The sequence below is a fragment of the Colobus angolensis genome, unplaced genomic scaffold (assembly GCF_000951035.1).
Source record: "Colobus angolensis palliatus isolate OR3802 unplaced genomic scaffold, Cang.pa_1.0 Scaffold6, whole genome shotgun sequence".
NCBI lineage: Eukaryota > Metazoa > Chordata > Mammalia > Primates > Cercopithecidae > Colobus > Colobus angolensis.
The window spans coordinates 2781827-2799608 of record NW_012119598.1 but is presented as its reverse complement, the minus strand read 5'-3'; the positions used below and the strand labels follow the sequence as shown (position 1 = coordinate 2799608).

Below are 17782 nucleotides of genomic sequence, written 5' to 3'. Positions count from 1 at the left end.
ATATCTCTGAGCCATCTAAGAAAGCAGGCAAGGAAAATAAAGACTAAAATAGCCCCCTTGTAATTGTTAATGCTGGATATGACCAAAATGTGGTTTATAACTTTGGACTAGCATGTTTGCTAGTACTAGTCCCCAAAATTCAGTGGGCTCATCTACCTTTCCCAGGAAGTTCGTGGGGCTGACTCTGTTCCATATGAGGACAGCTCTTCACTGCACCCCTGGACACTTAAGGTTGGAGAAGCAGAACATACATGTGCTCCCAAGAGAAGGAGAAGAGGAAGAAGCCAGGTAGATGGGTCCCTCTACTTGCCTTGGCAATATAAGGCAAGGGTCAGAAGGGGGCTAGGAAGTTATGCTACTGGGTAGTCTTCCCATGGCAGGAAACAGTGGGAATGAGCAATGGATATTTGTTCAGAACTTGTCACTTAGTTTTATTTTTTTCATAGAATTGATTTTGCGCACGTTCCCATTCCAACTAGATTCTAATCTCCAAGCATGTATACATTTTTATCTCTATGTTCAAAGCCTAATCCCTAAAACCTATTCCAGTAGTTGGCACATAGTAGACACTACATAAATAATGAATAAACCCTTTTTTAATTTTAGCACTCCCATATCTAATAACTGTATCTCTCCAATATAGTTAATGAATATTTCTCAAACCTCTCCCCTTCTTTCCATCCCTATTGTTTCTGCTTAAATTCAGACTCCTGCTTTCTTTCATTTTCACTTACAACTGGTTTCTTTTCTCTGATGTAATCAGGCTTTAGAGTCATTCTCTACACTGCTGCCAATGTAATTGTTCTAAAATTTAAATCTGATTTTACACCATTCCATACTTCCTTTTGCAGAACTCATACTTTGTAGTATTATTTCTTTCTGAAATACTATCCTAAATGTATTTATATTTTTATACACATATACATAGATACATACAATTATATGTAGCGATGGACCACCATCATACGGGCAATCCATTGATGACTGAAATGTCATTTATGTGACACATACCTGTATATAATAGAAAGAGGGTTTAATCCAGGAGGCAGAGGTTACAGTGAGCTGAGACCACGCCAATGCACTCCAGCCTGGGCAACAGAGCGAGACCATCTCAAAAAGAAAAAGAGAGTTTATATATATTTATGTGTGCATATGTGTGTATATTTATGTGTGTGTACATATACACACATAAATGTATATAGTTATGTACCACATAAATGACATTTCAGTCATTGATGGATTGCACATATGATATGGTCCTATAAGATTACAATATTGTGTATCATTTCTACACTTAGATATTATTTAGTTTCGTGATACTTACCATTGTATTACAACTGCCTACAGTATACAGTACAGTAACATGCTATACAGGTTTGTAGCCTAGAAGGAATAGGCTACACCATACAGCCTAGGTGTGTGGTAGTCTATAACATCTAGGTTTGTGTAAGTATACTGTAACACAAACCAATGAAATCATCTAATGACACATTTCTCAGACTGTATCCCCATTAAGTGATCCATGACTGTGCATGTGTGTATAATCAGTCAATAGTAATGATACGTATATATACATGCATTATGCCTGTGTATAATTTATTATACACATATAGAACATGGTTAAATGTTTTAGCATGGGTTTTGAGTGCTACCTTATGCTTTTTTCTCATTCTACTGTACTCCTCTTCATGTATTATATGTTTTTTCACTCATGTGGCTCTTCATTCTGCCATTTATATTTTTATATTCTGGCAAAGAGTTTGACAAGTCATGACAATTAAAGATGTCAACGATAATGCTGTATTTATCCCAAAGAAACAAAGGGGAAAATTAAACTGACTGTCCAAATTCAACTTTTATGCTTGCTTAATACATCTTTGATGAAATAACCAGGGAAGCAGAAAATAAAATTCATTTAGAGATTGGTATAAATTCTTTGACAGTAAAGGGAATTATAAATTTAACTCTGGGCTATGAAGAATGATAAAAAATTATGAGAATGATAACTGGAAGAAACTCTGATCAAAGGCATGTAATGACTACAAGAGAATTGAAAAGACACGAAGAACAAGTGCCAATTTAAAATTCCACATGGATCAGCAGGCAGACTGTCATCATTCACCATTTCCAGTGCACTCCCCTCCTCAAGAGGCAAGCAGGAAAGTTATACTTTCTCATTTGATCCCATCAGTGGTGCCCATTCACCAAAGGGTCAAAGTCAAGCATGAACTCTTAACACTTAACAGGGTATCCTCCCATTCTCCCAGGCATTCTTTGCTCCAGCAGTTCCAAACACTACCAGCCATAAACTAACATTCTATAATATATCATCCTTACTTATTCTCATAATTAATTCTTTTTTTCCAACTTTTATTTTGGATTCAAGGAGGTACATATCCATTTGTCACATGGATACATTGCGTGATGCTGAGGTTTGGGATACAAATAATCCCACCACCTAGGTACTCAGCATAGTATGCAATAGCTAGGTTTTCAGCCCTTTCCCCTCTTCCCTCCCTTCTCCAGCAGTCCCCAGTGTCTATTATTATCATCTTTATGTCCGTGAGTACCCAACGTTTAGCTCCCATGTATAATTGAGAACATGCAGTATTTGATTTTCTCCTTCTGCATTCATTCGCTTAGGATAATGGCCTCTAGGTGATCCATGTTGCTGCAAAGAACACAATTTAATTCTTTCTTGTAGCTGCATGGTATTCCATGGTATGTATGTACCACATTTTATTTATCCATTCCACCATTGATGGGCACCTAGCTTTATTCCATGTCAAGTCTCTTGTGGATAGTACTATGATGAACATACGAGTGTATGTGTCTTCTTGGTAGAATAATTTTTCTTTTGCTATATATCCAGTAAAGGGATTGTTGGGTCAAATGACAGTTCTATTCTAATTTCTTTGAGAAATCTCCAAACTGCTTTTCAGACTGGCTGAACTAATTTACATTCCTACCAACATTGTCTGAGTGTTTCATTTTCTCTGCAGCCTCACCAGCGTTTGTTATTTTTTGACTTTTTAATAATAGCAATTTTGGCTGGTGTGAGATGGTATCTCATTTTTTAAAATTTGTAGTCTGATAATGTTATGTTGGGCACTTTTTCACATCTTTGTTAACTGCTTGTATGTCTTCTTTGGAGAAGTGTCCGCTCATTTGACTTTTTTGTTTGTTTGTTTTGAGACAGAGTCTTGCTCTGTGACCCAGGCAGGAGTGCAGTGGTGCAATCTTGGTTCACTGCAACCTCCTCCTCTGGGTTCAAGTGATTCTCCTGCCTCAGCCTCCCAAGTAGCTGGGACTACAGGTGCCTACAACACGTGGCTAATTTTTGTATTTTTAATAGAGATGAGGTTTCACCATGTTGGCCAGGCTGGTCTTGAACCTCTGACTTCAGGTGATCCACCCGCCTCGGCCTCCCAGAGTGCTAGGATTACAGGCATGAGCCACTGCACCCGGTCTTTTGCCCATTTTTTCAGTGAGGCTATTTGTTTCTTGCTTGTTCAATTGTTTAAGTTCCTTATAGAATCTGGATATTAGACTTTTGTCAGCTGTGTAGTTTGCTCATATTTTCACCCATTATGCAGGTTGTTGGTTTGCTCTGCTGATAGTTTTTTTTTTTTTTTTCTTTGCTGTACAGAAGCTCTTTAATTTAATTAGGTCCCACTTGTCCATTTTTGTTTTCATTACCATTGCTTTTGAGGACTTAAGTCATAACTTGTTTCCTAGGGCCAATGTCCAGAATGTCATTTCCTAGGTTTTCTTCTAGGATTGTCATAGTTTGAGGTCTTACATTTAAATCTTTAATCCATCTTGAGTTAATTTTTGTATATGGTGTAAGGTAGGGGTCCAGTTTGATTCTTCTGCATATGGCTAGCTAGCTATCCCAGCACCATTTATGAAATAGGGAGTCCTTTTCCCAGGACTCCTGCCTCCAGAATGCGCTCCCTCACCTGTTTGGTGTAGACTTCTGACTTCTATTGATAAATCTATTGTAACACTAAACACTTTGTGATATTGTGATCATTTACAGGTGGTACTCACTTTGTGCAACTTTATGGTAATTGAACTTATCTTTCCCAGATTGTGAACATCTCAATGAAAGTGATTGTGTTTTTTGTTTGTTTGAGACAGTGTCTCGCTCTGCTGCCCAGGCTGGAGTGTGGTGGTGCAATCTCAGCTCCCTGCAGCCTGTGCCTCCTGGGTTCAAGCAATCAATCAATTCTCCTACCTCAGCCTCCTGAGTAACTGGGATCACAGGTGCCCATCACCACACCCAGTTAATTTTTTTATTTTTAGTAGAGGTGGGATTTCACCATGTTGGGCAGGCTGGTCTCAAATTTGGATCTCAGGTAATCTGTCAGCCTCAGCCTCCCAAAGTGCTGAGATTACAGATGTGAGCCACCACACCCAGCCATGATTGTGTTTTTTCAACTGCAATCTCAGTGTCTCACACATAATAGCTATAAGTAAAATTACATTGAATTAATGGAGGAAAAACATGTAATAATTAAAAAGTTGAAGTGTCCTTTCTGTTCCCCGGGAAAGACAAAGTAATGGAACTTGGGTTGAAAAGGCAAGAAATCCGTGAATCGCAATCCTGATGGTTAAAATGCTCAATAACTAGGCTCAAAAATTCCCTTGTGATTTTTACTTGATGTCTTTATGATCATTTGGAGACAGCAATCATCACTGCAATCCCTGTAGTATGAGAATGTGTTTCAGAATCTGTAAAATGATGCGTGATTTTAGTGGACTAGGACAATGTTTTGTGGTAATAACTGGTCCTCAGTGTTATTTCTATTCCTTAGGAATTTCATAGTTATTTTTATTCTCCCAGAATCGTATCAATAGAAATAAGACTGGGAGTATAAGTCAGCTAAGCCAAGGGAAAGCGTTAGAGTATATGACTAAGAGCCCAGACAACACATAGTTCAGATTCCACTTCTACCACTTACTGGATAGGTGACTTTATCTACTTAATCTTCTTAATCTATACAATGAGGACAACTGAGTCTTAATCATTTGAATTTTGCCTTTAAAACCTCAATTTTTCACCTGCAAAATGAATGTAAATGCATAATACGTATCATAAGGACTAATAAAATAACAAGTACAGTAGATTTAGGAGAGTACCTGTATTAGTCCATTTTCATACTATTACAAAGAAATATCCGAGACAGGGTAACTTATAAAGATAAAGAGGTTTCATGCACTCACAGTTTCACATGGCAGGGGAAGCCTCACACTCATGATAGAAGGTGAAGGAGGAACAAAGACACATCTTACATGGAGGCAGGCAGAGAGAGCCTGAGCAGGGGAACTGCCCTTTATAAAATCATTGGATCTTATGAGACTTATTCACTATCACAAGTGCAGTGTGGGACAAGCCCGACCCTTGATTCAATTATCTCCCACTGGGTCCCTCCCACAACACAAGGGGATTATGGGAGCTACAATTCAGGATGAGATTTGGGTGGGGACACAACCAAACCCTATCAATACCTAAAACTTAATAAGCAGCTCAACTGATATTAGTTATTTTATTGGTTATAAGTATGATTTTTATTGGTTATAAGTATAACATGCCCAATTTAGCCTTACTACCACCAGTTACAGATCCTAAAATTGTATCATTTGGGTCTTGAATCCTTTTTCCACACTCCTGTTGTCAGTTATGATACAAATGCCCCCAGGGATCTAAAAATTCTTGTGCTTATATTGTCAGACATTCTTAGTTCAGGATAGTTCAAGCTTCCTGAGAGTACCCTTGTGTGAGAATAGAACATAAAGGAAAAGAGAATGCTATATAGTAATTAGGTTGAATTAGGAATTGCTTTACATAACCACATTATGTATGTGGGAGAAAAATAACATTCTTAATAACTTTTTTCCTACAATTATACATATGTAAAATATATTTAAACATATATATTTATATATTGTATCCATATATCCATAATGTAAATCAATGTCTGGAATATTTTTCAAGACTCATTAATGCCATTGCCTGTTTCCTTGTAGCTCATCTGGCTATAGCAATATGTTGGAAATGTACTACTTTGGAGTGGGGAGTGTGGGGAAGGAGAGCGAAACAATAGGTTCAGATCAAGGAATCTTAGAGCCAGGAGGCAGCCAGCACTTCCTCCTGCTGTCCCATTGTTGCAGCTTCGAGGTTGTGCAACACCTTTAGTAAACACTTCCTGAATCAGAGTCAAGAATGAACCAGGGAGTTTCATTCTGTCTCACTGGAGAGGAGGCAGGGACAGACCCAGCAGTGCCCATCTGAGTGAGAAGAGCAGACACTGTGCTCCTGGAATCACCCAGCATGTTGCAAGGTCTCCTGACAGTCGGTCTCCTCCTCTCTCCTGTTCCAGGTACGTGTTTAGCTCTTTTTCGGGTTCTGTTGAATGCATTAGCGAACTTTTCATCATGTCCTAATAGTTTTATTGTATAAACTATTTTGACTTTTTTTTTTCTTTTTCTTTTTTCTCAACCAATTTTACTAACTAGTTGGGCTGGTTTTAACCTGTTGTTTGGAGGCTGTGAGTGATATTAAAGACAATGTTAAAAAGAGGCAACAAGAGGTCTTGAACCAATATGTATGCATCTCATCTGAGAATATATAGAAATAAAAGGGACAATTTCATACAGCACAATTTAAATAATGAATATGAGTTTTGGCTGAAAAAGTGGAATTAATAAAACCCAGCTTGTCATTTAAAGAATGGTCAAAGATGTGGCAGATTTGACTATTTATTACTGTGTACAAGGCTTAGGAAAATACCTGCTATTATTATGGGAGCCATTTTGGCTCTTCTGCTTGAGTGTATATTTTTGTATTTATTCATTATTAGTAATAATAAATGTGACTAACTGGAAATAATTAACTATTTTTTTAAATGTATAAGGTATTGTGATATTACTTAACAAAACAATATTGCTATTAAGCTTAACTTGATAATTTACTTTTATTTTGCTGGTTATATCAAACATTTAAAAATTTGAAAGGAGAAAAATACTACCTTCCCAACAAGAAATTATGTCTAGCAAGTCTCTCAATTTCTGGTAAATTCTCTAATTAGATTTTGGTTAAATTAGATTGGCTATCATGATTCTTCAGCTTGTTTCTATTTCCAGAGCTTATTTAACTCAGCACATGAACTGCAGTGCCTCATATTCCTCCCCTGTAAACCTGTTTGTGGGTCTTAGAATGTTTGCTGGGACCTGGGGATGGGAACAGATTATCAACTAGAGGTATGGGGCTTAGGGAGGGAAAACTTTCCCTTGTCCATGCACTCTCTTAGTAATTTGTTGCTAAAAATGATTTTCCTGCTTCTGACTTGTTTTTTATTTGTTTTCAAGACATAAAAATTCATCTAACCTAATATCTTTAATTATCTGATTATTTTCCATGTCTGTATATTTTTTGCTTCTATATATTTTTGTTTGTACTCACTTTTAATATGTACCTATATCTGAACTGAACCTTTTACCACTGTGCAGTGATCCTCTTCATCTCTAATGCCTTTTGCTTTGATATCTATTTTGTCTTATGTGAACGTGTTACACCAGCTTTCTTTTGCTAAAATGAGCCTAAAATATTTTTAAAAATTAAAACGGATGCCAGGCATTTAATATTGACCTGAAATTCCTACTTTTTGAGTCAAACTTAATAGAAATATTTTTTCTCTCCATTCTCCAAGAATGCTATCACCAACAGCTTTTCGGGAACCTGCTCTTAGCTGAAATACAAGAACTGCTTGGGCATTAGCTTTGTTGAAGAGCATAAAGATCAAGCTGGGCCGGGCGCGGTGGCTCAAGCCTGTAATCCCAGCACTTTGGGACCTCGAGACGGGCGGGTCACGAGGTCAGGAAATCGAGACCATCCTGGCTAACAAAGTGAAACCCCGTCTCTACTAAAAATACAAAAAACTAGCTGGGCGTGGTGGCGGACGCCTGTAGTCCCAGCTACTCGGGAGGCTGAGGCAGGAGAATGGCGTAAACCCGGGAGGCGGAGCTTGCAGTGAGCCGAGATCGCACCACTGCACTCCAGCCTGGGCGACAGAGTGAGATTCCGTCTCAAAAAAAAAAGCTGGATCCATTAACAGAGTCGCATGGCTAACACTGGGTCCCATGCACATTACAGCCCCTTTGTGCAATTGGACACACCAATCGGTTCTGCTGCCCTGACTGTGCCTGTACAACATGGCACCAAGAGACGCAACCTCCTCTGATGTCACGCCTAGAAGTGTGACGTCACCCCCTCCTTTAACTTCCAGCTTGTATTTTTAAGGGTGTCTTTTTTTGCCACTGAACTATCCCTGTTATGATTCCCATTTGGGTGGCCTTTCTAGTCAGAATCTAAGAAGTAAAGCAATTTTCATTTCCCACCTCTTCCTCTTTGTTCTCTGCCCCTATCATCAAAGCAATAAACATATGCCCCTCTGACCACGACTTCTGCCCAGTTCCCAGACGGTTGACATAAAAGAAGGAGATGTAAAATAAGGCCGGTTGTGTGTAGTGAACTTCACAATCCCCTGAGAAGAAATAACTTATGGGATTTCATCCTACAAAAAGGAGAAACAAATATTTAAAAGGATGTGACAGATGTTTGCAGGGTGAAGATGTAAATGAGTGCATCAATAAAGGAGAAAGGTCTTTACCTTATTACATTAGAATACCTGGGGGTACAGCAATTTTGAAATTATTTTATTTCAAACTACCAGTTATTCCTTGCCTTTATAAGGTGACTAGAAGACTGAAAAGGATATATACAATTTAATCAAAATAGCCAAAATAATAGACCTAATTGAAATGCAGTTTTTTTCCTTTTGTTTGTACTCACTTTTAATGCATGAAGTTTAAAACCACAAGACAGATTGAGGAGATACAGAGAATCCCAGAACGTAAGTCAATATCCTTGTGTAAACCCTAATTCAGCATTTAATGTGATGTGTTCAGTTTGGAAAGAAGACATTTCTTTGAACAGTTTCAAACACATTTGAACAAAAATGAAAATGTCGATATTACATACTAATGTTCCCATTTCCAAAATGACCCCAAACGCATGAACAAATAATGAAGCAATCCAGACTAATGTTGATCATATTAATGTTGTTAATGAGCTTTGGTTTTTCTAAAACTCAAAACAGCCAAAAATAATTATCCAATCTAAACCAAAATAACAGTTTTCTTTTTCCTGATCTGGTTTTGCTATTCAAGACTAATCCAACATGTGAGTTCTGTGGGAGAGAGAAGGCAAGTATTAAAATGAATTAATAGAAACATATTGTGTTACACCTTGGATTTGTGTAATCCCTGGATGGCAGTTGGTTTTGTTTGTTCCTCAGGCTTCAAAATAATTAACATGATGCTAATTATTTTAACTGGGGATGAGACTGCACCATCTCCATTAAACTTGAAGGCAGATGAGCTAAACAATATTTAGGTCTGTTACATCCCTATAATGGCGGTGTAATTTCTATTTGGGTGTAATAATCCCGTTATTTCAGGGACTTCTAGGTTTCCAGAAAATGAGAGCCTTTAAGAGAAATTCTGCTTGGTTTCTTTAGAGAATATAAGGAGTGGCAAGAATTTGGAAGGAGCTGGAATTCCATCCACTTCAAACTGAAGAGAATGAGAGGTTGCCAAAGACTTTTAAAAGAAATGCTGTGGGTTTTTGTTGTTGTTGTTGTTGATTTTGTTTTGCTTTGCTTTGATTTCCATTTGGAAGTGTTCATCCACCAAAAAGTTAGTAAGAAATTTCATAACTAACTTACATATTTTGAGCCCATAGTTAAGAGCTAGTTTGCAATTTCTGATTTCATGAAACATTAGGATTCAGATACTAACTAGAAGCATAGAGGTCAGTGTGCATGTGAGAGAAAATTTGTGTTGGCTAGATGGGCCTGTTTTCCTTCTCCATTTCTGAATGGTGTTGAGAAGGAAACTCACTTCATTTTCTGCTTTTATACAAAAAAATCAGGAACACAACTATTATTTTATTCCACGAAGGCAGCTTGGACTAGTATTTCCTGTTAGAATCATGTGTGTTCTAATATAGCATTTTAAAAGATTTGTGTTGGCTGCAACATTGGTGAAATTTGGCTTCGCTAACTCTATCTTTAACAAGACTACTCGCATTGATTAGCTACTGTAATCTACCAGGCGGCATGTTGGTGCCTTACGGTGTGCTTGTTTTGTGTCCCTAAATTAAGGAGGCAACAGGGAATTGTGTCAATACCATCAGTTAATTTCTGGCAGAAGTAATTTTCTTACCTCTTGGCATCTTACAGTTTCAAAATAATTACAATAGTTAGAAAAATTTTAACTCACAAAAAGAATCATCAATTTAATATTTTTTTAGGTTTTTGAACTTGTTTCAAAAAATTTTTATAATTGATGTTATTCTTTTCCTTTACCAAAAGTTAATTTAATAGAAATCAAAGATGCCCAGGGATTACCTCTGTGAGAGCAAGAAATGAGGAACTGAAGAACCTCATGATGTTGTTCTTGAAGTGTGACAATGTAATGAGGCTTATTTTATCACAATGGATCACAATTCAGCTATCCTAATGATCACTGACTCTTCAAAGAGGTTATGAGGGATTCTGTATTTATTTGCATAAATCATAAACCACTTGAACTAGTTTTAGAAACTGTTTATTCGGCCTCCTTTTTTCAAACTATTTAAAGACTCAAACCAAATAAAAAAATAAGGTACTGACAGTGTCATGCCTTTAAGTAATTTTGATATTTTTTAGAGTAACTCTTAAGCCACAGAGAGAAAAGATAGTTCATTACTTTAACATTCTTTTTGACTCAAAGAGTTCTTAGCTGGTTTAAACCCTTTTTCTCTTCTTCAAAGTTAAATATAAGTGTCTCTTCAGTCATTAAATGAAATAAAGCCATTCTCAAATGATTAAAAATAATAACACTAGTTTTTGAAAGTGTATGCTTTAGTTTCTGAAGAAAACTTTAAACAATGTTCTGCTCTGTGGGAAATGACTGGAATAAGAGCACAGTCTTCCTAGGTAAGCAATAAGTAATACTTAAGTGCTTCAGTTATGTTTGTTAAAAGATCAACCACAGTAACATAAATGTATCTCACCATAGAACTTTAAGATTTGAGTACTCTGAGCTAGGATTACCTTTAGAGACCCTCCTAGTCCTTACTCAAAGAAGAGAACAAAACCTTTTCAATTCCAGTCTTAGAAAGTCGTAGAGTTAGGCCCCATTCTGCTACTGAAGTCTACATTTTGGTTAAACCTGTAGCCACCTTTAGCAGTTAAGGAGCAGGTCTGTTGACTTCATGCAGAACAGAGACTAAACCACATGGGCAAAGCAAAAAGAAAGTAGAAAGTCTAATGTTAGCTTTGACAAAATTGAATCTCTCTCTAAAATGAGTTCTAGGCCGGGTGCCATGGCGCATGCCTATAATCCTAGCAGTTTGGGAGGCCAAGCCAGGAGAACTGCTACAGCCCGGGAGTTCAAGACCAGCCTGGGCAACATAGCGAGACCTCTTCTCTAATAGAAAAAAAAAAAAATAGCCAGGCATGGTGGTGCATACCTGCAGTCCCAGCTACTCTGGAGGCTGAGGTGGAAGGATGGCTTGAGCCCAGGAGGTTGAGGCTGCAGTGAGCCGTGTTTGTGCCACTGCACTCCAGCTTGGTGACAGAGTAAGACTTTGTCTCAACGAAATAAAAAAAAAAAAGACTTTTAGAGACAACATGGAGAGGAGCATTTAAGATGCAGACAGGTTGGATCAAATCACTTTTCAGTTCCCTTTCAGTATGACTTGCAGGCTCAAAAAAGTCCTTCCAGGCCAGTGATTCTGTTTGAATTATCTGCTTCTCTAATTTTCATTGTTTAAATGTTTTGTATGCAAAAAATGAAGGTTTTTCTGCATTGCTTTTGCCAGCTCATTCTATGAACCTAGTATTGGAGTCTTTTCTTACTGTGACGTAGTTTTATTTCACTAGTATAAAACATTGCTGTTTTCAAATCCAAGACAAATAGAATAAAAATTGTGTACATTAGTTATTTTTTTCTAACCTTGTATAGTTTCCAGTGCTTTAATGCAATTTTTCTGGGACTGATTAGCTTCTCAGAGGATTACTTTCGCTTCTGTCTTCACTTTTTTGTTTTTGGCTGGACTGTTGCTATTTCCCTGCACTGCAGGGATCAAAGATAATGAGGCAAAATCCAAAAGAAATACTTTCTCTAAATACAGTATCACTTGTAAACTTTTGATGGGGGACGTATCTGAAGATATAGGTTAAAGTAAAACATTAAGAGGAAAGAGTAGCCTTCTGAGGTTGTCGCTCTCTGCTGGTGTCAGCCCATTAATAACTCTGACATTTGTCACTTCAGGCTTCTGTGTGTGGTATCGTTCATTGGGAATGCAGTAAGGATGGCCATTACTGACCAGCCTACTTCACTTCTACCTGGATGAGTCTTTTTCTTTTTTCTCAGTAAGTGCTATAAAAGAACTCCCTGGGGTGAAGAAGTATGAAGTGGTTTATCCTGTAAGACTTCATCTACTACGTAAAAGAGAGGTCAAAGAGCCAGAGCAACAGGTACAGCTTTTGATTTATCGAAGAATCTTGATTTGTGATATATATATGTATATATATACACACACATATATACACGTATGTATACACACATATATACGTATATACATATATCTATGATGAGAGATAGATGAGATTTATACGTGTTTAGATATGTGCATGTGTGTGTGTGTGCCTGTGTGTGTCAAGTGGAATTTGTGATGTTTTCAGCAATTACACCTTGGAGTTAAATAACAATGATTATATTTGTATTTCTTTTTGACCTTTTAAAAAATCTTTACTATAACCCAAAGTTATATTATTAACCTCATTCTACAAATCAAGTTTCTGAGAAGTGAAAGAAACTGTCCAAAGTAACAAAGAGAGCAAATTTAAATTTTTTTGAGACGGAGTCTCGCCCTGTCACCCAGGCTGGAGTGCAGTGGCACAATCTCGGCTCACTGCAAGCTCCGCCTCCCGGGTTCAAGCCATTCTCCTGCCTCAGCCTCCCGAGTAGCTGGGACTACAGGCGCCCACCACCTCGCCCGGCTAGTTTTTTGTATTTTTAGTTGAGATGAGGTTTCACTCTATTAGGCAGGATGGTCTCGATCTCCTGACCTTGTGATTCGCCCGCCTCAGCCTCCCAAAGTGCTGGGATTACAGGCGTGAGCTACCGCCTGGCTGTAAATTTAATATTTTATGATGATTTATTCTATGTACTTCCAAAGAAAATTGGATGCTATGTATGTATGTATGTATGTATCTATCTATCTATCCGTCCATCCTTCTAAACACAACTATGACAATTGAAACAGAAATAGGAAACAAAATACAGCAGGTGAATTCATGTATACATGCACATTAACATGGAATTTATCTGTCTTTTCTGAATAGACTCTTTTTAATGTTTGTACATTTCTACTGCAAATGAAACAACATATTCTCAGTCAACATTCATTCAGTAAACATTAATTCTAAGAAAAGCTAAAACATGATGATTCATTCAATTATAACAATGTTTTAATTACCTGCACTCTTAAGTCTTCTTCTGGGAGCCAGGAAGATACGGATAAACGGGACACAAATAATAGTTTACAGAAATACTCTGAAATCCAGCACACTCGGTGCACATATTCCCTCACTGTACGCGATTTTCCATAGCATTTCTTCTAAAGCAAATTTATGACAACAGAACCTGTATTTGACCCCATTTCCTAAAATAATTATCAACCAAATGGTTTCACTAACTTCAGATGGAACCCAAATGCATTGGATTCCCCTTCAATATGACTTTCTTCAAGTGCCTTCTAAGAGTTTCTTTAAAATGTCAGACACCTTTTTTCTTGTAGTGCATTATGCTTATTATCTGGGTGACAAAGTAATCTGTACACGAAACCCCCATGACATACGATTTACCTGTATAACAAACTGGCACAGGTATCCCCTGAATCTAAAATAAAAGTTGGAAAAAAAATAACGATTTTTAATATATTTTCATATTTAGTCTTTTCAACAACCATATAACATAAGTGTATTTTTACAGTATTTTATTTCTAAGTGGAGAGGTAGGGGCTCAGAAAATTTAAGTACCCTGCCTAGGAGCACATAGCTTATACGTTTTAGAGCTTGGATTCAAACCTGTTTGACTCCAAATGACAACTTTATGTGTTAGTATTATTTGTGGCTGCCTATCCAAGCAGCCAAATTGATTTAATATGTGGGAGAGTCTGTATGTTCTCCTGAGAGCCTCTGTGGCATCAATAGAGGCTTTCTGGCCATTAAGGTAGCTCAGGTTCTGTTACACTGAAGTCTAAGAGTCAGTCTGTAACCCTGAGACACTGACCAGTTTGCTGTATCATTTACTGTTAAAAATAAGAGACTCATCAGCTGAATTTTTTTCTAATAACTTTATATCTTTTTAAAAATTCTATTTTAAGTTCTGGTATACATGTGCAGGATATGCAGGTTTGTTACATAGATAAACATGTGCCATGGTGGTTTGCTGCATCAATCAACCCATCACCTAGGTATTAAGCCCAGCATGCATTAGTTATTTTTCCTGATGCTTTCCCTTGCCCCGCCCCCTACCACACCTCAGAGTGTGTTGTTCCCCTCCCTGTGTCCATGTGTTCTCATTGTTCAGCTCTGAATTGTAAGTGAGAACATGCAGTGTTTGGTTTTCTGTTCCTGCGTTAGTTCGCTGTAGATAATGGCTTCCAACTCCATTCATGTGCCTGCAAAGGACACGATCCTGTTCCTTTTAATGGTTGCATAGTATTCCGTGGTGTATATGTACTACATTTTCTGTATCCAGTCTCTCACTGATGTGCATTTGGGTTGATTCCATGTCATTGTTATTGTGAATAGTACTGCAGTTAACATGTGCATGCATGTATCTTTGTACCAGAATGATTTATATTCCTTTGGGTATATACCCAGTAATGGGATTGCTGGGTCAAGTGGTATTTCTGGTTCTAGGTCTTTGAGGAATTGCCACACTGTCTTCCACAATGATTGAACTAATTTACATTCCCATCAACAGTGTCAAAGCATTCCTATTTCTTCACAGCCTTGCCAGCATCTATTGTTTCTTGACTTTTTAATAATCACCATTCTAACTGGTGTGAGATGGTATCTCATTGTGGTTTTGATTTGCATTTCTCTAATGATCAGTAATGTTGAGTTTTTTTCATATGTTTGTTAGCTGCATGAATGTCTTCTTTTGAGAAGTGTCTGTTCATGTCCTTTGCCCACTTTTTAACAGGGTTGTTTTTCCTGTAAATTTAAGTTCCTTGTAGATTCTGAATATTTTACCTTTCTCAGATCGATAGATTGTAAAAATTTTCTCTCATTCTGCAGGTTGTCTGTTCACTCTGATGATGATTTCTTTTGCTGTATAGAAGCTCTTTAGTTTTATTAGATCCTATTTGTCAATGTTTGCTTTTGTTGCAATTGCTTTTGACAATTTGTCGTGAAATTTTTGCCTGTGCTTATGTCCTGAATGGTATTGCCTAGATTTTCTTCTAGGGTTTACATTTAAGTTTTTAATCTATCTTGAGTTAATTTTTGTATAAGGTGGAACAAAGGGGTCCAGTTTCAATTTTCTGCATGTGGCTAGCCAGTTCTCCCAGCACCATTTATTAAATATGAAATCTTTTTTCCCATTGCTTGCTTTTGTAAAGTTTGTCAAAGATCAGAGGATTATAGATGTGTGGTCTTATTTCTGACCTCTCTATTCAATTCCATTGGTCTATGTGTCTGTTTTGTACCAGTACCATGCTGTTTTAGTTACTGTAGCCTTGTAGTACACCTTGAAATCTGGTAGTATAATGCCTCCAGCTTTGTTCTTTTTGCTTAAGATTGTCTTGGCTATACAGGCTCTTTTGTGGTTCCATATGAATTTTAAAGTAATTTTTTCTAATTCTCTGAAGGCTGTCAATGGTAGTTTAAGGGGAATAGCATTGATTCTCTAAATTACTGTGGGTAGTATGGCTATTTTCACAGTATTGATTCTTCGTATCCATGAACATGGAATGTTTTTCCATTTGTTTGCATCCTTTCTGATTTCCTTAAGCAGTCGTTTGTGTTCTCCTTGAAGAGGTCCTTTACTTCTTGTTAGCCACCAGCTCGAATTTCACAAGTTCACCTGTATTTTCTGTGTTATCAACCTTTTGCTACTAAACCAGTGATTAATTGTGTCCTTGTGGAAATTTATACTAATTATCTACTCTTTATGTGTTTTTGACTCACAGTAAACAATGCTTCCGAGAAAAGCCAACATTTACTTACACACGCACACACATGCACACACACCAAACACCCTTTTTACACTGAACATTTAGAGGAAAATTTAAACACAGGTGAACTGTTTTTAATCAGAGCTGTAAAATGATTTCCTCACAACTGAAAAAATAAATTTGAGCTTTGAATAATATATTTTGATTAACAAAAGCCATAGACTAGTTACTGGCTCATACTAGATGAAAAATATTAATTTTTGCAATGATTGACTAGGTGGATGAGGTTGATATAATGTGCTTGATATTTATTGTGGTTATATTACTTATCTAGTCCATTACTAGGTTAAACGGCTACATGAACCTTACATTTTCCTGATCCATAGTGCAAGTATATAGGATCTGAATTCAGAGGATTAGTTTGTGTTCACCTGTAAATTTTGTCCATTCTCTCTGTATAAATTTAGACAAACATAAACATTAGGTTTCTTGTCTTAAAGTAGAGATGATCTTGATAATACTTATACAAATATTTTGGGATAATGTATATGAAAAGCAAGGAAGGATCCAAATTTTAACTCCCTATTCAAGATTATGCTATGGGCTGGGTACATTGGCTCACGCCTGTAATCCCAGCACTTTGGGAGATTGAGGTGAGTGGATCACCTGAGGTCAGGAGTTCACGAGCAACCTGGCCAATGTTGTGAAACCCGTCTCTACTAAAAATACAAAAAATTAGCTAGGTGTGATGGTGGGCACCTCTAATTGCAACTACTCAGGAGGCTGAGGCAGGAGACTCATTGGAACCCAGAAGGCAGAGGTTGCAGTGAGCTGACATCATGCCATCGCACTCCAACCTCCAACTCTATCTCAAAAAAAAAAAAAAAAAAAAGAAAAAGAGAGAGAGAGAGAGAGAGAAATTATGTATTATGTTATGGCGCTGCCCTGTGTAGACCATCATATTCCATTTCTTATGACTAATTTTCAGTTTTTGTGGCTTCATGTCCCAGTTAATAAACCTTTATTTTAAAATTCTTCTTTTCGACATAAACTGTCAGCCTTGGTTTGCTTTTCTTAATAATATGCTTGTTTCTACTTCTATGCTTTTTTTAATGGATTTCTTGCTACTTAAAATACTCTCTCTACATTTAGAGTCCCTCCCATTTAGGGGACTCTACATTTAGTGTCTCTTAGAGTCTTTATCAAGCCAACTTGCCATATTCCTATATATACGAATACGTCCCTATCCTGAAATCGTGCATCAGTCACAGTCAGTATTATAAAGTTTAGCTATTGATTTTAAAAAGAAATGTGTCTGTAGTGATGGTGTGTTCACAAGTGTGCGTGTGTGTGCATACGTGTGTGTGCATGTGTTTCTATGAGAGCAAGTGTAACCTTCACTTCTGGTTTGAAACTGTCCAGGTAAAGTGTTTTAAAGGTTTTTTTTTTTTTTTTTCTTTAAATATGTCTATCCCATGT

General features: G+C 37.2%; 1 protein-coding gene across 1 annotated transcript in view; it reads left to right on the top strand.

Moving 5' to 3' along the window:
* Nucleotides 1–6227: 6227 nt before the first annotated feature.
* Nucleotides 6228–17782, top strand: part of ADAM28 (ADAM metallopeptidase domain 28) — a 62021-nt gene continuing 50466 nt past the window's right edge. Inside the window, exons 1-2 of the mRNA XM_011962894.1 lie at nucleotides 6228–6386; nucleotides 12487–12590. Of these exons, the coding sequence (XP_011818284.1) occupies nucleotides 6338–6386; nucleotides 12487–12590 (153 nt within the window). The 5' untranslated portion in view covers nucleotides 6228–6337. The remainder of the gene's footprint in view (nucleotides 6387–12486; nucleotides 12591–17782) is intronic.